This window comes from Mytilus galloprovincialis, chromosome 11 (assembly GCF_965363235.1).
Source record: "Mytilus galloprovincialis chromosome 11, xbMytGall1.hap1.1, whole genome shotgun sequence".
Lineage (NCBI taxonomy): Eukaryota > Metazoa > Mollusca > Bivalvia > Mytilida > Mytilidae > Mytilus > Mytilus galloprovincialis.
Window position 1 is genome coordinate 83596184 of NC_134848.1, and position 26577 is coordinate 83622760.

General features: G+C 32.9%; 1 protein-coding gene across 1 annotated transcript; it reads right to left on the bottom strand.

The window, feature by feature from the left end:
- Positions 1 to 6960: 6960 nt before the first annotated feature.
- Positions 6961 to 8571, bottom strand: LOC143051449 (uncharacterized). The gene is made up of 3 exons (XM_076224341.1): positions 8317 to 8571; positions 7621 to 7963; positions 6961 to 7018 (listed from the first exon to the last, which is right to left on the bottom strand). The coding sequence occupies exons 1-2, from the start codon at positions 8558 to 8560 to the stop codon at positions 7629 to 7631; spliced, it is 579 nt and encodes a 192-aa protein (XP_076080456.1). The 5' UTR covers positions 8561 to 8571; the 3' UTR covers positions 6961 to 7018; positions 7621 to 7628.
- Positions 8572 to 26577: the final 18006 nt, after the last annotated feature.

Consider the following 26577-nt stretch of genomic DNA (forward strand, 5'->3'; position numbering starts at 1 on the left):
ACTAATTAATATTCATGAGCATCACAATAGTTATTTGCCCCTGAAAAAAATGCCTTAACATACCCGCGAACAGATTTCAAATCAAAAGAAGCTAAATGTGGTTTTAAACGTATACCTAACGGAGGAATTTTGTTTTCATGTTTTGCAAAAACATCTTCATAAATTGGGTTAAAAACACAGCTGTAGGCAGGATTATCTGGGTATGCTTTTAGTTTGACAGCATATTGAAGTCCAAGCTTCAAACGTCTGTTTGAGAGTGAGTGCTTATCAGCCTCTACATACAGACTCTCAACTGGTGAGGTTTTAAATACAGAGACGCAAACCCTGGTGATGCACAGCATCAGAATCTGTATGTAGGACTTCCGTGCAGAGCCATACACTATAGAGCCATAATCTTGTTTCGATCTTACTAGATATCTATATAAATTAAGTAAAATGTTGCGATCAGCACCCCAGTCAGTACTACCAACACCTTTAAAATATCTAATGCTTTTAAACATCTTGATTTTAACATTTTGATATGGGGTAGAAAGGTCAACTTTTTATCGAAAATTAACCCAAGAAATCTGGTTTCATCAACCATTTTAATTGGGTTTCCATATAAAGTGGGTTCTGGATCAAGATGCATCTCCCTTTTGTTACAGAAATGCATCTCTACCGTTTTAGATGAGGAAAACTTAAAGCCATTCTCTGAGGCACATTTCTCGATTCTTTTTTTTCTATTTTTGCCTCTATAACATATTAAAAAATCATCAACGTACAATGAGCCTTCAATATTACTTTTTAAAACTTCAACAAGGCTGTTAATTTTAAGACTAAATAATGTCACAGATAAAATACTGCCCTGAGGGACACCCATCTCTTGATCATACAGATAAGACATGGTTGAATTAACTCTAACATTAAATTGTCTGTTAGAGAGAAAATTAGAAATAAAATTTGGCATGTTGCCTTTCAACCCCATATCAAAAAGATATTTTAAAATACCATACTTCCACGTAGTGTCATAGGCCTTTTGGAGATCGAAAAAGACCGACACCACATGTTGATTTTTCGCAAAACCATTACGGACAAATGATTCTAATCGAACAAGATGATCAAGAGTACTGCATCCCTGTCGAAATCAACACTGGATATTGGCTAATATCCCATTTGATTCCAAGAACCAAACAAGGCGATCATTGCCCATCGGTTCGAGTGTTTTACAGACACAACTGGTAAGAGCAATTGGTCGATAATTAATAGGATACGTGTGATCTTTACTTGGTTTTGGAATAGGCACGACGGTTGCAAACTTCCAGATTGATGGTAAATCACCAAATTCCCAGATGTTATGCATAAGCTGCAAGAGAGGAATCTGGCAAGTGTTTTAACAGTTGGTAATGGATGTTATCAGGCCCACAAGCTGTGTCATGGGCTTTAGAAAGAGATGTTTTAAGTTCTTCCAAAGAGAAAAGTTTATTATAATTTTCACCATTTTTTTATTCAAAGTTAAGCTTACTTTTTTCTTTTTTTTTCCTTAACTTTTTTAAAATCTTCTTTGTAGTTGTTAGAAAAAGAAGATTTCGCAAAAGTTTTACCAAGCTTGTTGGCAATATGTTTTTCAGATGTTGATAAAGCATTGCCGTCTTTCAAATGTTTAACAGTGGCTTTAGAATTTTTACCTTTTTTTTGTATCATATTCCAAACTTTTGTCATCTGAGTGCGAGATGTTATCCCCGAGACAAATTTTTTCAAGATGTTCGTCGGGCTTGCCTGCAAGTCCGCCTTGCCTTAACGCGAAAAATACGAAAATTATTTAAATTGTCTTGTGTAGGATGTTGATTAAACCGTCTTTCAGAATTTTAACGGTCATCAATGGCTTGATCACAAGCGTCGTCATACCATGGTTTGCCAAGGTGTTTTGGATTTGCCGAGGTCTTTGGAATTGTGCGGTCAGCAATAGACGTTAAAACAGTATTAAAGGTTAAAATTGGATCTTGTACAGCCTCAAACATCTTTGATTGAAAAATACATAAACCCTCTTGAGAGACAAAGTCTTCAATGATTTTACCTTTGGCATTGTTAGACTTGCTTCCCCACAAGGGATTGTGGGCATTGAAGTCTCCCATAAGTATAAAAGGTGTAGGTAGTTGATCAGTTAAGTTTTTTAGTTTAGCTTTATCTATATTTGAATCAGGTGGAATACATATCGAACATAATGTAATTGTTTTATCTAATGATAGACGAACAGCAACTGCTCTGTAGTGAGTTGGACTGTACTATGAATGACGTTGTCCTTCACTAAAATGGTTGATCCACCTGCAGCCCTTTCGTCTTCCTTAGAAAATGTGCTGTAGATGTTGTATCCTTTAAAGTTACTTTGTCACTTTCTTTCAAATGAGTTTCTTGAAGACAAAATGCAACAGGTAAGAAAGACTGAACTAAAAGTGTTAATTCAAGAAGGTTTATTTTAGGACCTCGGCAATTCCATTGAATGATATTGGTCATGGTTGGTTAAATGGAGGACGAATGTGATCGAGCTTACGACCATTTTTACTACGATCAACCTGAGATTGTGATCCTTCAGGTAGCAAATCACTTTCGCAATCCATCGCTGAATCATCACTAAGCGTGGAATATCTATTTTGTGAGGAGAGTCCTCGGTCTCCGTGACCAGACCCAGCTGATGTGCCTCCGCCCCGATGTCTACCTCGGGATCTTCTCGGAGGAGACTTTGTAGGGGAAGATTGCGTGTTCCTACCTTCATCTCGCTCCAATGAACGAGGAGGAGAGGGAGTTTTTGATGGTTTTTTACTTGCATCAGCTGAGGAACCAGAAGATTGATTATTTGATGTAGAAGGACGATTTTTTGGAACAGATGATTTACCTACGTTTTTGGGAAGACCCCAGTCCCAGATTAAATCTTCGCCCCAATCGCCTGAATTTTTTTATCATTTTTATTTGATGTGGTTTTTTTTTTCATTTTGTTTTGGTGATGACATCGAGCTCTCTGCATTGAAGGTTGAGTTGACTGTATACTGGTGTTAGAATGTGGTTTTCTTGCTATTATTATTCTGTCAGATGGTTGAGTTTGAACTGGCAACATCGTATACGTTTCAGCATTAATGGGTCAGTTCATTCGAGTCTGTGTAGATTCGTGACTGCATGAACAGCTAACTTTGCTTGCATACAATGGCTTTTTCGAAGTCGTAGGTTGGAAATCACTCGAAACAGAAGCTATCTGTTTAGATTTTGTGTAACTGGTGTTTCTTTCTGTTTTAATTTTAATTATATTTTGTTCTTTTATGTAAACTGGACAGTCCCGAGAAGATGACAAATGGGATCCGTCACAATTTGAGCATTTTAAAGAATTAGGTTGACAAGTTATTCCCTCGTGTCCTTCTCCAAAACACTTGAAGCATTTCTGCTTACCATGACATTGTTTGGTACCATGACCAAACTTTTGACATTTGAAACATCTAATTGGGTTAGGGATGTAAATGTCAACCTTGATGCCAAAGCATCCCAATTTCAAAGACGAAGGAGGAGTTGGAGTTTTGAAAGTTAAAAGATAAGTATTTATTTTAATTATTTGGTTATTTTTTTTTAATTTGAAATCTTACTACATCAGTTACACCTTGATTTGAAAGTTCTTCACAAATTTCTTCAGAAGTCAGATCAGACAGATATTGACTTCTGTCTCGAATGATTCCTTTGCTACTGTTTAAGCTAGCATGTGCTGAAGTTGAAACAGCAAAGCCATTTATTGCTTTTATTTTCAGCAAATTTTCTGATTGACTTTTGTTGTTACATTCAACCAGCAAATTTCCTGATCTCATTTTAGAAATATTTTTAACAGTTCCAGCAATGCTCTGGATACTTTTTTGGATCACAAAAGGGGAAATTTTAACTATAGGCTTGTCAACAGTACCAGTTAAGACAATGAATTGGGGCCAACTGTCATCTTCCTGACAGGCCTCAGTGTCATCACATTTTCTTTTTTTTTATGTATTAAAGCTGATTTTTGGTTTTGGTTTTGTAGTGCCATAATAAGGGGAAGAAAAGTTCAACATTCTTGTCATCCACCCACCTCGGAGTGCCTACAAAGGCGATGCTGTGTTTCTGCGGTTATCCGGGGTCAAGAGCTGCTAATGTAAAATTAGCACCCTATATCCACTGCGAAAGCACCAAATGCTCCAAGAATGCTATACTCAAGCAGAGCGTATCCATAAAGCAAATAGAAAGCGTACTACTTGATTGACCCATAAGCCACCGCCTTCTTCAGTTATCCTCGTTTAAAAAGCTAATATTTAATATTCAATACAACATGGTTATAAGGAAAGCTCAATTGAAAGATAGACTTAAGGACTTGACTTGACCAGCCGATTGATAAGACCGGGCCAATCAGACCTCCCGTCTAGATGATATCGAGTATGTAGCAGAGTATTGAGTCTGAAGCTTCTCCCAACAACAATCTCTCATCCACCAGGATCTCGTCAACCACCGACACGGGTAGCAACCCACAGCAAACGGATTGGAGAGCCTATTTTATTCTAAACATGGAGCATCTCACGATGTTCGGATCACTTTAGTCTGGTATCTACCCTTCGACCTGTCCAGCATGGGTAACCCTACCAGGAGACGAAGCTCCAGCTGGCATAGCTCTTGGGGTCACTGAGACACGCAAGCCCCCCCCCCCCCCGAGCACGGCAAGGTTAGTGATCCACCGAGGGGCACAGACAAACGAAGGCTGCAAAGTAATAACATTAGTTAACATGACACCTTGTGCGAATTTGGCTAATCAGCTTGATGCTACATACATGACATAAATACGAACTTCTGGTGCAACGTGACATAGTCGTTACACACAAAAATAAATTGTTACCCTTCAACCATTTATTTTCAAACATACATTATTACGAAAAGTTGCATACATCATATCATATATTGGAAACAAAAATCAAGCCTTTTAGATTAAAAAAACCTATTTGCTTGCACAAGACAAGGAAGCATGGCATCTTGTTTTACACAATAAGTTCAATTATGGTCTAGCAACATTGAATTAGTAAGCAATGATGCTGTCCATCAGATTCCGTTTGGTAAGCCACATCAGCTGCTCTTTTCTGATTTTAAAGTGCGCAATCCACTGAGTTTGGTTAAGTGGTACTTGTAGTGAAAGATAAACTTATATTCTACATCTGGACATGACTGATAGTAAACAAGGTTTACTTGACAACGGAAATTAAAGTCTGTAGATGTAATAGGACGAACAACTAATTTGGTGGTCTCATAGCGACTTATATAAAAAAGAAGATTTTGGTTTGATTGCCAGTGAGAAAAAGGTCCACAAAGGACCAACATGACATAGACATTAACAACTATAAATCACCGTACGGCCTTCAACAATGAGCAAAGCCAATACAGCGTAGTCAGCTATACAAAGGCCCCAATATGACAATTTAAAACAATTCAAACGTAAAAACTAACAAACTGTTCACACACCTGTATAAAAAGTCTGATAACTTCTCTGCTGAAATATGCCAATTGTATTTGTAACTCCTTACATATTTTGTGGACGCCTCCATGACCAACTCCATAATGTGTAGTTCTAATCAAGGGGTAAATTTCATCTCCTGTACAATCAGATTTTTTTTTATTCCACTCAAAACACCATACTGCCTTCAGAAATATCTTTGAAGAGTAATGTTTTTGGAACTTAATGTTGTTTCCTTTACATTACCAATAGCCCCTTTGTATCTTTCACGTGTAAACATTTAATCATTAAAAGTTTTATTGTCATCACACAATCATTAAATAATTTTATCGTGAAATTTTTATGTATACTCCCATCTCTACATGTTAGTTTTACTACTAAACTGAACAGTTTTTGTAATAGTTATACACCGAGGGAGGTGTGTGTCTGGATAAGAAACCCCGTCGCGGTATCCCGAGTTCTAAAACTATCTTACATCCCATTCTTAACTCTATATTGTTAACATTGATTAATAAATGAAAAAAAAAAAAAACAGGATACCATATATTTTATCGACAATATCAAACCATGATTTATAAGATTATATTTTTGTTACATGAAACCCCACAAGTAGCATTTTTTTTGGTTATCTTCGTTCAACCTTTGACAAGTGAGTATATTTTACCAATGTCAAGGTTGTTTTGCATATTCGAATTATCATGCTCCTTGTATGTAGTTGGCAATATGGAAGGATATGAGACGGACGACATTATATGGCAAGCGTTGGATTTGGTAGAAGAGACTATAGATAAACGCAATAATATAACCCAAAGTACTTACCTGTATCCGTTTAATAAAAGTAATCATAACTATATTTTTTATCTTACAGTTTTAAAGGAAAAAATCCCCCTCTTCTTGAGAATAAATAAAAATTCATATTTGGACTTACAAAGGGATAAGTGTGTCTGTAATACAAAAAAGACAACTAGACTCCGGCGATCAGCAAACAAAGATACAGATTTAATATTTCAAAACTCTATATTTCGTGGGCAGGGCAGGGGCGGATCTAGCCATTTAAAAAGGAGAGGGTCCTAACCAAGGACAAAGTGGGGTTCCAACTACATGTCACCATTTAAATTCACTAATCGTCCCAAAAAGGGGAGTTCTTACTCCCAGACCCCCCTTGATCCGCCAATAATATAATTATTCAATTAAATATTTCATGGGTTCCTCATTGTTTAAATGACCGTTCCAATGGGTCGTAACAACGGTTTTGATGGAAAAAAGTGAACGAGTTAAAACTAAGAGACATTATTTTAAGTTTCAAACTAACTGTCAGATTGAAGCGACCCTTGGTGACTGTTACGAAGTTTAACTCATCAGTATGAAGTTTCATCTAACATCTGTAGGAAAGTTAATAATCAACAAAAGTAAAACAAATATAATACGTGCAACTAGTAAACAATTAAGATACCCGTTATGCAGGGAAAGCTTGAAAAAGTAAATATGCAAACTAATTTTTATTGAAGAAAATTCCTGATACTGTATTCTTCGTTGGGTTTCCTATAAAAAGATAGAGAACAATTAACAAACGTTTCAACAGGTATTTGAATGCCTTTTAAAATCATGTCGCTACATAAGTTAATGCACTTTTGAACCATGTTATTAAAGCCGTCAAGTATTGCGAAAGTAATTGTCTTTGTATTTTTATCAAGGCATATGTTCGTTATATTTCCAATACTGTAGTCAGAAAATATTCCGCTACCACATGCTCATTTCTTACTGACAGACAATTTCGTATAAAAAATGTCTTGAGAATGATGCAGTTTTTATTTCTGTGCATATTAATAATATTCCTAATGTATTCAATTTCGTAAAAAAAAAAATATGTCTTGGCCTCGTTAGACGCTTATGTTGAAGACTTGTTCCAAACAACAATCATTTAGAAAAAGAATGACTCGTATGTTGACCTTCTGATTATAAACAGTAATGCATATGGCGATTGGCATACTATCCTTTGTTTTTCCTCTTTCATATAGTTTAAGATATATTACAAAATCATTTAAAACAAGATATTTAGTACATGATTTGTCTTTTGTGTACAATAACATCATATCTGTGGCAAATACAAAAAAAGAGGAATGAATAATATCTATTGTACATACAATTCAGCTTAATATGACTTCTTTCCACCTCCATATCCGCTGCCATATCCACCATATCCACCACCGATTCCACCTCCAACTCCACCAACGATTCCACCACCGATGATTCCACCACCACCGATGCCACCGCCGATGATTCCTCCACCTATACCACCACCAATACCGCCGCCAATAACACCACCGATTCCACCTCCATAGTTACGGCTGGTTACCCACCATGGAAACCATTGGCAACAGGTATTCCATTGCCATGGGAACAATGGTGTTAGTCTGCATTTTTTGTCCAAAGTAAGCTCCCCTTTACGGCAAAGACCTGGACGGCAGGTACACCACCAACGACCAGCTATAATATAACAAATAATATGTTATATGTTTTCCTCCGACGGAAAGCATGATAAAATATGAATATGTAGACAAATAAAAAATTTGGAAATGTCTTAAAAAAATAAACAGAATTCTATTTAACAGCAACGACAATCAGGTTATTTTATAATTAGCATGTGTTTAAATACATTTTCTAATTTACTTTCATAAGACCACATATTCGGCTATAATAATTATTACCAAAAACAGCATGGAAAAAATACTAAAATTGATCTAAGGTAAATTTAACATGGAAATGGTGTTACCTTCGATTCTTGCAAAAAATAGTATACATGCTCGACTAAGTAGCCCAATTAATTAGTATTAACTAACCTCCACCGACAAAACCTCCATATCCGCCTCCTCCTCCAATTAAACCTCCAGCAACACCTCCTCCTCCAATGAGGCCTCCAGCACCGCCTCCTCCTCCAATGAGGCCTCCAATACCACCGCCTCCACCTAAAGCGATGACTCCCCCACCTCCACCTCCGCCTCTACCACCACCATAACTGCCTCCATAGCCATATCCGTAGACAGTTCCAACAACAGCGACCAACAGTATAGTTAAAACTCCCATGGTTACTTACTTTGGATTTATTCAACCTGATATGATACGCCTTTGAACAGCTCTATTTATACCACCAAAGTTTAGAAAAAAATGACCATACAGTGTAACAAAGCATTGATAAATCATGAATAATTGTGTACTTTTCCTTTGTTTGTGGTTTTAAATTCGATGATTCAAGCAAAACATGTGACATAATTGTAATGTATTGCCGTAACCAAAATATGCTTCCAGGTGTTTTTTTATGATGCACAATCCGATTCATTATATGAAAATATATTTGTTTAATAGGCGAAAACTACGAATTGTGTACGGTTTCTCAGACCAATCTATAAAGCAGACATAGAAAACTTACTTTGAATTAAAAGTATTTTATAAGTTGTATTCTTAATATCAAAAAAGAATGCATTTGGATTGCAATGAGATTACAGAAATTGTAAGACAGAAAGGAAAATTATTTGATACTTACAATGATCACTGTATATACTTTTCAAGTTTTATAAGTGCAACAGAGGATATATAATAACATACTGACACACATTTGTTTAAAAATTGACCTCCATCTATAGATAATCAATTAGAAAAGTGGGAATATTCGAGCCAGAATCTTATGGATTATTTTTAATCATTAATTACCAATGTCCGTGGGTTTCGTAAATTTAAGTTCATGTGTTCAACGAAATATACATATACTTATTATATCTTGTACTTGATATACTTGAATTCGAATTTATAATTGTTCCCTTGGTTTACACTTAAACAAATCATGTTTCTGGAACTACTTTTGTAACCTTCACTGTGATCTATTCAAAACTGATACACAGACATGCAGGGTTTTGGGGGATTTTTAGGAAATTGAGATTAAAAATAAACAGTTATTCCTATTAGAATGCATATATAACAAAACAGAAACAAGACATTAACGCTTCGAAAATGTATAAAACTACAATTTGAATAAAATGCATCAAAATTTCATTTTGCGAATTTACCTTATTGCAAAAGAAAACATACGAATTAAATCATAAAAAAAAATATCTCATTAAAATGAAGTTTTTGAGGAAGGTTCTATTTCTTTTTTAGATTATGGTGAACGTATTGAAATTGTATTCAATTTAAATAGTCAATATGACGGTCAACTTCTTAGTTACGAACTGTCAATTTGCATTTGATGGTAATCATAGTGATCCTACTTTTCACACCAATAACCCCTAGAAAACATTAAAATCATATGATAATTCTAAGCATATCTAACTAATGTTGAATTATGTATTGATCTATTTATCATAAATTACAGTCGTATTTTAGTGTGACTTGTAAATTTTCTTACTCGGGTAAAAACGTTTCATTTTCGACAAAAAAAACAAACATATATATAAAAGAAAATATATGTGTTTCTTATAAATGAACATCTGAAACCAAATTGCTTGTTTTATCCACTTTAATAACATTTACTCAGATTATGTTCAACCCTCTGTGACTATGAAGCGAGTATATTAAATGAGATGTGTTAATGTCTTTTATTCTAGTCTTGGAAACATGAAGTGTTTGTCAACATCCTAGGCAATTTAGATAAAGAACACAAATACAATTATTAGTATCTGAACGAATCGCATGAATTGACAAAGAAACGAGAGCGTAATCCTGCGTTGCATATTATACTCAAAGGCAGTCTATTCTCAGTGAAAACTGCTAAACTCAGGAACAAACAATCGGCAGGATAGTACAGCTTAGATAATTTTGTTTGTACTACAGCAGGGCACCTGCTAGTGTGCATTTCTGCTCCGTCACCGAATCTATGTTATCAACCGGAACACCATGTTTAGTTATTAATTACATGTATACGTTCAACATTGAGTTGCAAAGAAATACAACCTTAAATCAATGCTACTCAAATACAACAAAGGCATGTACCCCACAAAAAAAATAGTGTAGCTGTATTATGCAAAACTTTAATTAGTTATGGTTCTTGATGTTTTCATCGTCCTGACTATGCATGAAATATTTGCCACTGGACGTTAAGCAACCAACAATCAATCAATCAATTGATGTTTTCAACCGTGAACTAATTTTGGGCTTTTGACCTCTTTTATTCGAGCATCGTTGATGATACATCTGGATTACAACATGACAATAAAATTGACAATGGAAATGGGGAATGTGCGAAAGAGACAACAACCCGACCATAGAGCAGACAATAGCAGAAGGTCACCAACAGGTCTTCAATGCAACGAGAAATTCTCGCACCCGGAGGCGTCCTTCAGCTGGCCCCTAAACAAATATATACTGATTCAGAGATAATGAACATCATACTTGTACACAAGAAACTCAAAGTTAAAATAATACAAGACTAACAAAGATCAGAGGCTCCTGACTTGGGACAGGCGCAAAAATACGGCTGGGTTAAATATGTTTGTGAGATCTCAACCCTCTCCCTATACCTCTAGCCAATGCAGAAAAGTAAGCGCATAACAATACGCACATTAAAATTCAGTTCAAGAGAAGTCCGAGTCTGATGTCAGAAAATGTAACCAAAGAAAATAAACAGAATGACAATAATACATAAATAACATCAGACTACTAGTAGTTAACTGACATGCCAGCTCCGAACCTCAATTAAACTGATTGAAAAAGTATGTCTTCATCATATGAATATCAGGCACAATCCTCCCCGCGAGGGGTTTAGTATCATACCATCATAACATATATGAGAAGAACATAACCCGTACCATGCCAACAACTGGTTTATTTATATTGAATTTGCGATGCAAAGACCCTATAAGTGAATCAATATTAACGCCAAAATATGCAATCTTTAATGACCTGACAACAGTATCGTAACTATATCCCTTCTTAATAAGTCTTTAAAGGTTTTGTAAGCTTCTGAGGTGAATACTGACATTTTTGTGCTTTATAAACAATATTTCCATAAAATATTTGATGTGGAAATACCTGAACGTATAAGAAGTCTGCATGTTGAGCTATATTTACGAATAATGTCCTTATACAGATGATAAAATTTAGTAAATGTTTTGACTAGTTTGTGATAGTTTGTGGTGTATTAATTTTTCAGTAATACATAAATTTCTCGCGTTAAAATCTTAAACATTGTTACATACACGAGCAAATCGTACAAGTTGAGATATATCAACACCGTAAGATGGTGAAATGGGAACGTCACTATCTAAAAATGGATAATTAACGATAGAAAATGAGAAATCATCTCTTTTATCATAGATTTTAGTATTAAGCTTTCCGTTAATGATATACATTTCAAGATTGAGGAAAGAGCAGTGGTCATTGTTGGTATAAGCTTTATCTAAAGTGAGTTCAACAGGATAAATGTCTTTAGTATACATACAGAAGTCGTCATTATTGAGAGCTAAAATATCATCCAAATATCTAAAAGTATTATCAGATTTGTGTATCAGATGTTGATTCGATGGGTCTTTGCTGATTTTTGTCATAAATTGTAACTCATAGCAATACAAAAACAGGTCCGCAATAAGTGGTGCACAGTGGTTTCACGGAAGAATAAATAAAAAGAAAAATCATTTTAAATGTAGCATCAAATCGGAAAAAAAAACGTGTTTGTTTTCTTTGGATACGTCATTGTAAATCATGGTGGTATCTCATCAATAATGTTTGAAAAAAATGAAGAAAAAAATAATCGATCCTTCAAACTGCAGCGAACTCATTTTGTTTAATCTAAAGGAGAAAGTATGTCATCTTTTGAATAGTCATCCATATGATAATCAAATGGTGATTTTTGGTATTTTTCTTCGAAATATAGATATAGTACATGTAACTACGCCATTTAAAACAATAATATTAATATTAATAATACATTCTGTATTTAAAGAGGGTAAAATCTGTACAATACTATCTCTCCCGATGCCCTTTGAATAATTAAGAATATAACAATAATATAATATATAGATTTGCATGCATACAACATTATGAAAAACAAGGGAAAAAACATACAGGAAAAGGTTCATGAACATATGTTGCTAATGTTAGATAGACAAGACAAATATATGGATTTTTTAAAATATAATTGATAATTTTCATTAGAAACAAAGAATTATAAGAACTTTTTTTGAACTGTTTTTATTATTTTTATCCCTTTAATTTCTACAGGAATACTGTTCAAAAGAACCGTAATATTGAACTGTTTTTTTTTTTCTTTAATTTGTTATCAGACGTTGTATGAAAAGCCAAATATTGTCCGATGAACGCAAATAATATCTTGCATTGACATTCATGCTTTTTGTTAGATAATTAACAAAGATAATCAGATGCAAGACTATTTACACATTTATACAATGTACATTATTTCTCAGTTGTGTTAATATGTAATTCTTGTTTCAAAAGTTGACCATCCTAATTGTTTGAATAACGTTTTTGTTTTGACGGTGTGTCATAAGCTTTGTTAAGAATGATTCTGGCTGCTCTTCTTTGTAATTTTAACCTCTGTGCAATATTACGAATACATTATCGATCATATTGTACAGCAATAATCAAAGAGAGGAAGTTAATATCCACAAAACACTCTGTGCCTTAGCTTGTTTGTTATCGTCTATTATCATAGGAGCATTTATGAACATTGGTGCAAGAGGTTCATTTACTGTAGTAGAAGCATGTCAACAATTGGGGGTCAACAGTACCAAATAGTTATCAAAGGTACAAGGATTATAATTTTAGTACGCCAGACGCCAAACGATTCTCTGATCACCATTACTAACATGCTAAAAGAGGTTATCCGCTAACTTGATCAAGCACACATACCTATTTGGTTTAGTCAGATGTTGTTTTTTTTTTATTTATAGAAGATGTTTACATTAATAGAGACTTAAATGACATTTTATGTAGCATCTTTTTTAACACTTGAGGCTCTCTACAGTTAAGATAGTGCAAGGGATGTTTAAAAACTTTAAAGGATAACATGACTAAAAATGAATACGCTAGAAGCCATTTTATCTATAAAAAAAGAAGAGGGGCGAACGATAACAAAGGAACATCAAAACTCATAGATTCCAAACGGCCAACGCTATTGCTACAGAAGAAAAAGACCAACAGATAACCAAAAATACACAGCATACAACATGGACAAAAATGTCTAAGCAGCATGAATTATTATACCTCAGTAGGTCACATTCGTAAAAACCTTAAGTTCATCCATTGTGCATTGTTTCTGTTAGTGTTTGTTTTACTGTTAAAACACGTTTTAGTGTTTTATAAATTAAATATGATAATTTTAGTAAATTCGGAAAACTTGACAACTATTGACCCATTAGGCATTTTTTTTTAGGTTAACAAAAAAGGACATAATAACAGCCCTTAATGTGTTGCTGTCATATCCCAAACCTTTGGTAACTGTATTTAGAAAAATAGATATCTAAAATGATATCGTAGAATGTACTGTTTCATAGAAAACATAGTTGCTGCATTTGGTGGATTATTATTTCAAAAGAAAGGTGGTCTCGAAATTTAGCAGAAGTAAGGAACTTAAGTGTAATTAGTTGAGCTCTCCTTCGCCATGTTTTTGTTCAAAGCGTACCGTATTCAATCAATATACGTCTATTGAAGATTAGACATACAGTCTATCTGCAACGTATTTACATAATATACATACTTAGGGCTACTTAATGGTAATATATCACCGTAAACACGTTAAGTGTGGTGTAGAGTCTTTCTCGATCACTTTAACCACTTAAACCACAAGTCATCAGTTTGTTTGGAAAAAAAACTTGTCGATTATCAGTGAAAACAATTAAATATCATTTGGTTATTGATAATGACAACTAATACATCACTACCTTACCTAACATAATGTGTACAAGGTTAAAATGATTTTAATTGATAACGACAATATTGTCGCATGTCAAGTTACAAAAAAAAAAAAAACTCGTAATGATGAAGACCTATCATATACGTTTATAGGAATACATTTTGTTTAAGGAAACAGAGAATTTATGAGTTCATGCCACTTTCAAATCCACTGGCCTTTATTTTATCATCCCGAAATTTTGTTTTACCTTTTTTTTTAAAACAAAACATAAGCCCATCTAAAATAGTCAGTTGATGATTTTTTAAAATATTTAAAAACTAATGCTTCAATTGATGTGGTCAATGTTAGATCTCGTTGGTCGTTTACATTTGTATCTCTGCAACTAATTTGTTTTATACATCATTGGTTATCAAGTATTTGGCACCGAGCGTTACTTATGAAGACAAATATAGAAAAGCGCTTTGGACGCGTTGCATTTATCAAGTTCTGATTTCATATGTGTTGGAACCATATGTGTTCACTAAATTAAAATACAAGGAAATGCACTCTATATATAACATGTTCAAAAATGTAGCTACAAATACGCTGAGAGAGTCTTCATAATGTTATGGATCGTAATATTCCTTAAACAAATATTTAGAACAAATCAAGACGCTCTAGCAACCTATATATAGTATAGCATGTAAAATAAAACACAACATTTAGTGTGGATCAAGACGATCTAGCAACCTATACATATAGTACAGCATGTAAAATAAAACACAACATTTAGCGTGGATCAAGACGCTCTAGCAACCTTACTATATAGTATAGCATGTAAAATAAAACACAATACTTAGAATGGATCAAGACGTTCTAGCAACCTATATATATAGTACAGCATGTATGATAAAACACAACATTTAGAATGGATCAAGACGTTCTAGCAACCTATATATAGTATAGCATGTAAAATAAGACACAATATTTAGTGTTATAAATTATCTAAAGGGGAATTAGTTGTTATTTTCATATTTCATTGGGTAAATTGTGTATACTATATCGAATACAAGAAAATGCACTTGACACTCAAACGTGTCATAAAACATTTACAGATACAAATACGCCGAGACAGCCTTTAAACAGTAATGAATGGTTATACTCCTTAAAAAATATTTAGAACAGAAAAGGCGGTCTGGCATTTAGGATGTCAAAAATTACAACAGTTTGTGTTATAAATTATCTAAAGTTGAAACATAAATGTGTGTAACGCAACTCCGGCACATTATCTGTAAGTTACTAAAGTTTCATACAACAATGTTCGAATTGCAGGACAAAAAGTTTGTGTTTTTAATGTTAAGGCGAAGTGTACGTAATTGCACACCTCTAGCGGAATATGGGATTAATAACGTTTGTCGTTAGCTACGCAAGTTATCTCCCTTACTAGTAGGACATACATTGTCAAATGTATATAACAGGTTGTGTTCTTTCTCTACTTATATTGTATACTTATATTTCAAATTAAATAGTTTTATTTAACACGAAACTTGAAATGTATCAACATGGTTTGCTTGTATATCATTCTTTATTATTATTTTACTGGGGCGGGTATGTATTTATTCAATTGCTCACCTAATACAACAACCAACAAAACAAAATAATATAATTCTATTTTGGGCTTTAAAATTCTTTGTGCATTTGATATGAAATTAAATACTATGTCATGCATATTGAATTCTAAATTAAAAAAAAAAATATAAGCATTTACTTCACTGGAAAATTTCTTATTTGATTTAATAATGCAAAAAAATTGCCACATTTTTAACCAAATTAGGATTTTGATGTTTTACTAAATAAATAATTGAAAGTTTAACTTAATATTATTCTCATCAGTGCAATACATACTTATAAAAAATAAATTCAAAAAAGTAATTTGATAAAAAAAAATTATGAAATAAAATTCAGAAAAGGTCAGTATTTTGAATTTCAAATGGTTTAATTGACTCACTTGAGGCGGAGCCTCCTAATATTGTAAACACAACAGCATGCGCATCATACAGTCTAAACCGTTTTTTTTTTTCAAAAGTGATTTTTTTATAAGGGCTAAATATTTCGCGGTGGTGTCTTGCCATGACTTTGTTTGGACTTGTTTGTTTGCTTTTTGGCCTTGAATATTTGTCCCTAAAATTTTATCAACTATGTATTAGCATGCAGGTATCGAAGATCAAATTTATTCGTTCATAGTGTGTTAATTAACGTTTTATGATTGAGTCAAACCTTTCAATTGATATGTTATCGTGTGTTTTTCTATGTTGTGATATAATATTATTGTAAAAGGGAGAAGGTTTCGTACCATCAAAACGTGTAATCCAGCTGCAAATGTTTGGACCTGTCCTAAGCAAGGAATCTGATGTACAGTAGTTGTCGCTTTTTTTGTGTTAATGTAGTAGGTAGTTTTCTATGATAACGAATAACTCCAACAAGAGCTAAAGGTTCTGATGATTTATTGTACTAGTATATAAATAACAAGTCTGAAATAGCAATACAACATATATAAATAACAAGCTATTTCGTATAACATAAATATATATTTTTACAAAATATCACAGATTATATAATACAGAATTATAATAAATAATACCTTTAACTGTTATTAACTCAGTAGCAAGAAAAATGTATTGCAAGTAGAAAATGTTCAATGTTTATATTCTATGAAATTGACATCGGGTGTCACGTGTACTTTTACAATAGCTTGACCTTTGTTTTTTTTTTTTTTTTTTTTTCTTTATTCTATAGCTTGACCTTTGTCTATACACTAAATCGGAATGTGATATGTAATTTACGTGTATCTGTGTATTTGTATACAATACTGGTTTACCTTACAAACGGTATATAATAAATGTTACATCTACATTTATTAATAATGACTTCATTAAAATATATAATACGTATAATAATTAACTACATAATATCATACAACAATCATAAAGTTGCAAATATAATAATCATAAAGATTTATGATGTCAATATTATTGATTCGTTAAAAGCTCCAAATTAACGGGAGGTAACTCATGTTTACAATACAATATAAACAATGCTAACCTATAAATAAATATACTCTTACCACTTGTGGAGTGAGTTGTACTGATACGGTTAACGACACATCATATAAACATCACACAATCTGGTGTTCTACATAATTACATTACATGGAGTCCTGAAACCAAAATACAAACATAAATACACGGACTCTAATAATAAAAATATACAACGTAACAAATATTCTTTACTGATTCATATTTGTACTTGATAAAAACTATTTACTACAAAACTATTACTTTATATAAATGGAAACACTTTTCCGTCTTTCACTTAATAAGCCATCACTTATAAAATATAGACTATTCATGACAAATAATCAAATAGTAATGTACGCAAATAAACAATACAATTCTACCTTGGCAAATAAACCGTAGATAATAAAATCATATACTTCTAGCTTAATAAAATACTCTCTTGTACATCTCGTGTACTTGTGTAACATACACGCGATATGAGGAGAACGTTACAAAACAAAATAGAAACTTTACCAGAATCTCATTTACGTGAAATATAAATAATGTTAATAAAAAAGTAACTTACAGTATTCTATAATAATGTTGTCCAAAATATATATGGTTTAAAGGTAAACTATGTGGTCAAGATAAACAGATATAAATTCAATGGACTGTCATGGCTATCGTCCCGTGGAAATGTACAGGTACAAAACAAAGGAAATTGAACTTGACCGCGAAATTTAAACAACCAATCAAATACAAAAATTCAAGTAAATCCCTTATGAATATTCATAGAAAATAATGTGAATATTACAATACATAAAAATAAGGTTTTGCAAGTAATAATTTAACCAAAATACAATATTCAAAATATGGAATTAAGCTTTATAATAAATATAGTAATTGAATAGATGATTTTTACAATATATAAAATTATCGTAAAAATCACTCTGCTACATTAATTATACGTATTTCTCGTTTCTCGTGTTTTTTTATATAGACTAGATCGTTGGTTTCCCCGTTTGAATGGTTTTACACTAGTAATTTTTGGGCCCTTTATAGCTTGTTGTTCGGTGTGAGCCGAGGCACCGTGTTGAAGGCCTTACATTGACCTATAATGATTTACTTTTGTAAATTGTTATTTGGATGAAGAGTTGTCTCATTGCCACTCACACAACATCTTCCTATATCTAATTATAGATTTATGTTCTTTTTCGCTCTACTAATACGAACATAATTACCTTAATAATACATAAATAAAACAAAAAGCAATTTGGGATGAGAAATTGTACTGGTCAGTTTCGACAAAAACAAAGGAAGGAAGGAAGAATGATCCAATCACATAATAAAAATCCCAAATTGTGAGAAATTTTAAGCATGTCGGGAACAGAATTACTAACATCTGCTGTAGCACCACCGCTCCATAAATGTAGGCCAAATAAAGAGATATACATGTATAGGCATATTTCAGAAAGCGCATCTAAAATAATTTCCATAGTTCGAGATAAGATAGAGGCATATTCTTACAGGTTTGTTTATGCGTATCAATAGATTTGAAATATGACAGAGCTGTTAAAAGAGGGACGGAAGATATCAAAGGGACTGTCAAACTCATAAATCTAAAACAAACTGACAACGCCATGGCTAAAAATGAAAAAGACAAACAAAAAAGATGTACTTGTCGTTTCCAACTGACAAATTGCAACGCGAAAATATTTCTGTAGCAAAGAAACTGCACAAAGGTCTGTACCAGTGTAGAAATCAAAATAGTGTTACCCTGCCGATATCTATCAGTCTTACTTTTTTGAATGTTTATTTGTAGATGAGAATCGTTGAACGTTAAATCAGAAGATCAGATGTGTGCCAAATCATCGTATCTTAGAAACCCGGAAAACCTTAACTACATCAAAGCACAGATTCTCAGTCCGGGCAAGTTGTCATTTTTGTAGAAGTTTGCAATAATATTCTTCAAAATCGTAGGGGTGATGGGTTCTTTCCTTTTCACAGGTTTAGCTAACAATATTATACCACCTTTTAATACCATGTCTAGTAATTTTTCATTTAATATACAGTCATATGAATCCAGATAATGTTCCCACTTAATTGAATAGTACACTGCGTTTAAAACTGAAGTGGAAACTCCAGATTGAATCAAATATGTAAGATAAACAGCAACCGTACAAAAAGTGGTAGGCAAAAACGGTAGACTGTACTTTGAGCACCTGTATTTGAATCTTTAAAAATATCCTTTATATTTCGTCAAAGTATTTTCACTTTATGAAGCAGTTACTACTGTACATAAAGAAACTGTTAGATCTTTCAATTCAGAATTAGAAAAATGCTTTAAGGATTCCAAATGTGAATGTTTGAATCTAAACTGAAAAATAAATTTAAATGAAATTGATTTGATTTAAAAAATGATATAGGGAAGCACTATATGTAAAAGAATGTATTCAAATACTCTCAATTTTGATTTGAAGTATACTAACAGACTAAATGTGTTAAGATAAAAATAGAACAACATTAAAACTAAATGTTATTTTGAGAGTACCAAAACGGTAAAATTCAACAATACATAGTAAAATAAATTGACGCGCAAAGGGACATAAGTCATGCGTGCTAGAAGCCAAAGCTGGACTTATCTCTGTCGAATCGAAACGAACAAAATAAAACAGAATAATGCTCAAAAAAGACCTCGATGTATGCGTGCTAGGTGCCAAATTGGGAGTTATCTCTTCAAAATAAAACAATACAATGCCGAACAAGACTTGTGTTTGTGTGTTAGAGGGCCCAAACGGGACTTATCTCTTCATTATAGAACAAATACGGTATAAATCAAAATAATGCCCAAGACGGGACTCATATATGCATACGAGGGGCCCAATCGGGACTTATCTCTCTGAAATAGAATAGAATATAATAAATAAACCAAGGTTATGCCAAAACGGGACTTAAGTAAGTGCAGAAGATGGTACAAATGATTGCATCTCTTAAAATGAATATTTAATGCAACTCCAATTCTAATTATGCTCAACAAGTGCGTGCCGCAAAATATTTTTTTCATATTAATGCTATGCCAAAATGGGATTTATCGCAAACTACTAGTATAACACAGACAAAAATACAAACAAAAATAATAAAAAAATAAATATATATATAAATAGATATTGAGTGATAAACTAACGGGTTCAACTACAATCAATCTTTAATACGAGAACTTTGAATGTTAATGGAAGATGGAGGAAAATGCTGTTTTTTTCTGAACCTTGACAAAAAAAAAAAAAATAGAGATGGTTTGACATACCCTAACAAATCCTTTACAAAAAATTTGTATTGGTTGTTCGATGATGACCACAATATAGGCCAAAAACATGACGAAGCCCATTTCGGAACAACAATAGTACCCTTTCCGTCACAAATTAACATATTATTGAATGCTCTACCTGCAAGATGAACAGGAGGCACTAACCAACAGTTATAAGTATTCCACGAAAACCCGAAGGCATCAACACCACATGTATCTGGACACCAATATGCCGAAAAAAAATAGGTAATTTGTGATTGTTATAGTCGGCAAAAACATCACAATCTAACGGACCCTATAAAGAATGAAAATACTTAAAATACACATTATTCACGTACCAGTCATTAAAGTCAAACAGTTTTCTGTTAAAATCTACAGTGGTGTTAAGCTCTCAGGGAACCCATTCTACTTCAAGAGACATGCAATTGCGAATACAAAGATTAAAATTTTTCAAAGCGATTTCTTGTAATCCTGATCTCATGCTCCCAGCCTGCACAATTTTAACTACATTTTGATGGTCTGTATAAAATTTCACCAAACGCTTTTGAAAGTCGGGCAAAAAGGAAAATAAGGTTATAAATACTGATGAAAGTTCTCTGAATGTAGAGCTTTTCTGCGCCTCGTCGGGAGTCCACATTTTATATTAAGTTGTAATTGACGTTTGAACAGCAAACCCCGCACAAGCGAAGCCGCTTAAATCAGTAAAGACAATTCTATCTGGCATAACTGAAACGGGAAAGAAAGATTTCTTGGGAAGTGATGTGCAATTATTCTTCCAAAAATTTAATTCAAGGATTGCTTCGTCGGTTACTAGTAACTGAATATGAAAATCTCAATAATCGCTAGCAGCGATAAGGATGAGCATATATCTGGACATTATTCTGCAAATGTTGCCAAAACTGGGAATAATAGAAATAATCTTGCCAGTAACTCGTGCTAATTGTCTAGCGGTTATATTATTGATAATACAATGGACTACGTAATCACTTATTCTCTGCAAGTAATGAAACCGTATTGAATTTGAATAACAGTGAAAATTTAAATCAATCATTGTCAGTATATCCTCGAAAAACAGCTCGAACAGTCACAAATAAAACAACGACAACACTTATATTTAAATAATTGACATGTATATAAAATTCCGGATGACAATCTTGTACTATAATATCTATATGAAGTGACCAACATGTCTATTTGGCCGGGTGTAATTTAATTGAAATATTTCACTATTGTACATATTTTGTTATACACAATCATGTATTTTTATTGCATTGTATATATGAAATTGTTCATTGTGCATACAAATGAAACCGAGGACACATACATTGTATGGCACAAATTATTGACTTTAATACAATTGTATGCAAGACTTTTTTTTTTATTTTTATAGTTTAAAACCCAAATAAACCTTGATATATTGAGAAGAAATCGTTACAAAAGAAAATAAAGCTGTGGTTAAATTAATATTCAATACATGAATCTGTATTTTTTTAACAACTGAACAACCACAAAGAAAAGTGAAGAAAAACGTGTGGTTTTAAATAATCATATTATACAAACAAAAATGTTTGAAAACGATAATTGATCAGAAAAACACACGCTTAGAAAAAGATAATTGATCAGAAAAACACACACTTAGAAAATAGGAATTTGTATTAGTCATGTTAAGACCACGTGTTTGATACCATTGTTTATGTCACTTAAGATTATTGACGAATAACGAACATGGTGAGAGGCTGTAACCATATCTTCTTGACTAGTTCAAGTATATTCAGAAAAAAAATAAAGACATTTAATTTCTTGTAAAATCATATTTCGATAGACCGCCGCATTTGTACGCCTGTCCCAATGTAGAAGCACCTGACCATTGTTAGTCTTGTATTATTTTAATTTGAGTTTCTTGTGTATAATTTGGAGTTTAGTATGGCTTTCATTATGACTGAACTAGTATTTATATATATATATATATATATATATATATATATATATATATATATATATATATATATATATATATATATATATATATATATATATATATATATGTGTGTGTGTTTAGGGGCCAGCTGAAGGACGCTGCGGTTGCACTGAGTTTCTTGCTGCATTGAAGACCGGTTGGTGACATTCTGGTGCTGTCTATGGTCGGGTTGTTGTCTCTTTAACACATTCACCATTTCCAGTCTCAATTTTATTGATATTTGAATATTGAAATTTGACAAAATTTCCTAGAGACACTTAAAACCAAGTCATATTTCCGGATCAAACATACATCAAGACGCACATATTCTGAAGAAGTTTTTTTATGAATTCATGATATCGGCAAAGTTACAGAAATAGACTCGTTTTTGTTGTTATTTAAGCATTCCGAAGGGACAAAAAAATATTAAAAGTGACAAGTGCAAGAGTAAATTTATAAGTACAATCTGGTGATCAACTAAATTTAGCCAATTTTAATAGAAAAAAAATACATAATTAGAGAAATGTGTCATATTTTAATCAGATTAACACAAAATGCTCTGCATCCTTGGCATCCTTGGCAGTATGTTCGGTTCAAATTCCTTCCTGTTTTTAAAATTATCTATTTTTTTAGAAAACATGCTCAAAATCACTGTACATTTAAAAAAATCTTGTTTGGCTTTATAAATATTTTGATATGAGCGTCACTGATGCGTCTTATGTAGACGAAACCCGTGTCTGGCGTACTAAATTATAATCCTGGTACCTTTGATAACTACTATCAATAATTCTTGTCTCATTTTACTTAACATCTTTTAAACTACAGGATTTGTAATCACATAAGCAACACGACGGGTGCCACATGTGGAGCAGGATCTGCTTACCCTTCCGGAGCACCTGAGATCACCCCTAGTTTTTGGTGGGGTTCGTGTTGTTTATTCTTTAGTTTTCTATGTTGTGTCGTGTGTACTATTGTTTTTCTGTTTGTCTTTTTCATTTTTAGCCATGGCGTTGTCAGTTTGTTTTGGATTTATGAGTTTGACTGTCCCTTTGGTATCTTTCGTCCCTCTTTTAAAAGGATGAAACCACATATACAGAAGAAATTTGAAATAAACATACATGTATGTTCCAAATATTTTCACACAAAATTATCCGATTATTAGTTTTATCAATCTATTAAAATGAAGGCATAAGACTTATGTGCGCGGGTACACCGGACTGCTCAGTAAGTAAAAGTAGAGATACAGTTAAAATTCAAGACAGGCAACTAATGTTTCAATTATATGCGACTGTCATACAAGTGATTGATTTTAATAGCTATAAAACCAAGGTAAAATTTACCATTTTCTACATAAAGAGATGCCTGTATCAAACCATTTAATTTTCATTCGTTGAACAAACCTACGTTGACAAAAAAGAAATTGGCTATACATACGAGCCCAGTCCCACTACACCACGATTGCACCACGCTCACCACCATCTAAAATAATTTCAGATTGTTGTAAGTCCGCAGTATGAGCGGCATAAAAATATAAATTTCCGTTGCAATCACGTTGCTTCTACGTCCTCATTAACCTTCTACAACGATCCCGCTACGATTATACCACATCTCACCACATTTACACTGCGACCTCACTACAATTATCACGATCTTTCTGCGTTAATCACATCCCAATACGACCATACCAAGATTTATCAGATGGCAACACGATCTTTCCACGCTTCTACTGCTATTATAGCAAGCTTTTAACACTTCCATACTACGTTCATAACGCGTTCATACATCGATCTTACTACGCACCTAGCATAGCGTCAATATCGTGTTCCATATGAGTACTGTATTATTCCTTCTATTTTTCGTTGATATGTAGATGTTCTCTGAAACAACACAGTCATGCTACCAACAACTACGTAAATAAAAAAAAGGTAGAGGTAGAGACAGAGGAAGATCAGATAGTAACGAATCTTAATCCAGAAGATATATGTCGAACCGATCAATCCAACCTGAATCACAACTTATTGCTGGTCCATTAAGATCAATTGACGATGCTTTTGTGAACGATAGGAAGGATGACACAGATGTGTCAAGAATGATTGAGTCGTTGGCGTTAAAGGACAAGAGGTCTAAATTACATTAAGACTAACAAATGCTAGAGAGCTTTAAATATTTATATGACACTGACATTGAGCATGATGATTGTAGTTTGAACTTAAGAACAACGTGATTAGGATGGCATGGACGTACTAAAATCGTACTGTAAACGTGATATAGTCGTCGTAGAAGCATATTTGGATCGCGGTAAGAACGGATGGTCGTTGTGATGTCGTATAAAAATGCCCTGAGATCGTAGCGCAGTCTCCCCGACTAGAATCGCTAAGATGGTAAATGTTTTAAACATGTTCAAAGTTGGCCACGCTCATCAAGATCATGAAGACCTAAAAACGACCTTATCAACACCTTACTTCGAAATGCACGACCGCACTTCGATCGTCAAATTTCACAAATATTAATGCGATCGTGGCCTAGTATGACGGCGACAGACTTACGATAAAAAATAATATGGTACTGCAGAAATAAATTCATACTTATATTCAAGTATAATAAAATCGATTGGGGAAGTATGCTGGATCCAAGAACTGAATAGACAAAACGACAACCAGAATTGAAAAATATAAAACATGGGTCACATCCAGATTAAATTGTATTTGAAATAATAGATATCTGTTTCTTTATCTTAGCATATACACTAGAAAAATGCTGTTGTTAATACTTTGTTCATATCTTTTTAGGCTTCCCACTTTTTCGTTGATAGACATATTAGTTTTTTTCTGATCATTATTCTTTTCTTCATCCGCCACTTTTGTCTGACGGTGCTTATTCGTTTCGCAAGATGTCACTTACATTTTTTTACATTGAAACTGACCCTAATCAACCGAACACTTTTTACTTTAAGAGTTATTTCCCCAAACACTATTTTTCTTGTGAACGCATTTCCGTCTCAACCGTAAAATATAATTAGAAATTTAATGTTACACATTTTCTCGTTATATCCTCAGAATCTTAGGAATAACTTTTTCCGAAGCGGTCCGGAAACTCCATATGAGAGTTATTTCTCTATTTTATATCCTACTACTAAGTGTTTTAAAGTAACTATATGTTCACCAATATGAAGCTTATTTAATAAAATACAAATTTTATTCCAAAAAACTTTAAAATAAGTACATTCCATGAAATTGTGTTGATAAGTATCTGGTACCCCACACACTGAACACAAATTGGTGTGCTTAATTTTCCATGTGAAAAGATGTGTACCTACTGGTAATATATAATGTAATAATTTCCATCGAATCATTTTTAATTTATTGTCTTCTAAATAATTGAAAATAAAATTTAATGTGTATTTAATTTTTGGTTGATTTTTATCTATATTTAGTTCTTTCCGCCATTTTGTAAACCCTATAGGAATTTCTTTACTTACATTTGATAGAATTACATAAATATCTTTATTATTAATTTTTTGTAAATCATATATAATTGCGCCTTGTTTTAAAGATAGTTGTTTTTTACACTTTACAATAGTTTTTGATGAGTTCTGTTTTTGTAATATATCTTTCCAAGGATTTGGCATACTCTTTCTTATTTGTATTATTTCAGCAATCCAATTTCTTTTACATTTTGACTTATTGAGTATTTTTTCTTTTGATATTCTACCTTTGTCATCAATTATGTCATTTACATAAATTATGTTGTCTTTTATCCAATGATTAAAAACTAAACTGTGCCCATTTAACTTTATGTATTTATTACCCCATATAATTTGTTGTCTGATGGTTCTAAAGTTTTCTGGATTGTTAGTTTGACCACCGCCATATCTTACCCAAGTTTTAAGTATTTCAAAGTAAAAATCAGGGATGTTGTTGTTTTTTTTTATTTATTGATTTTAAA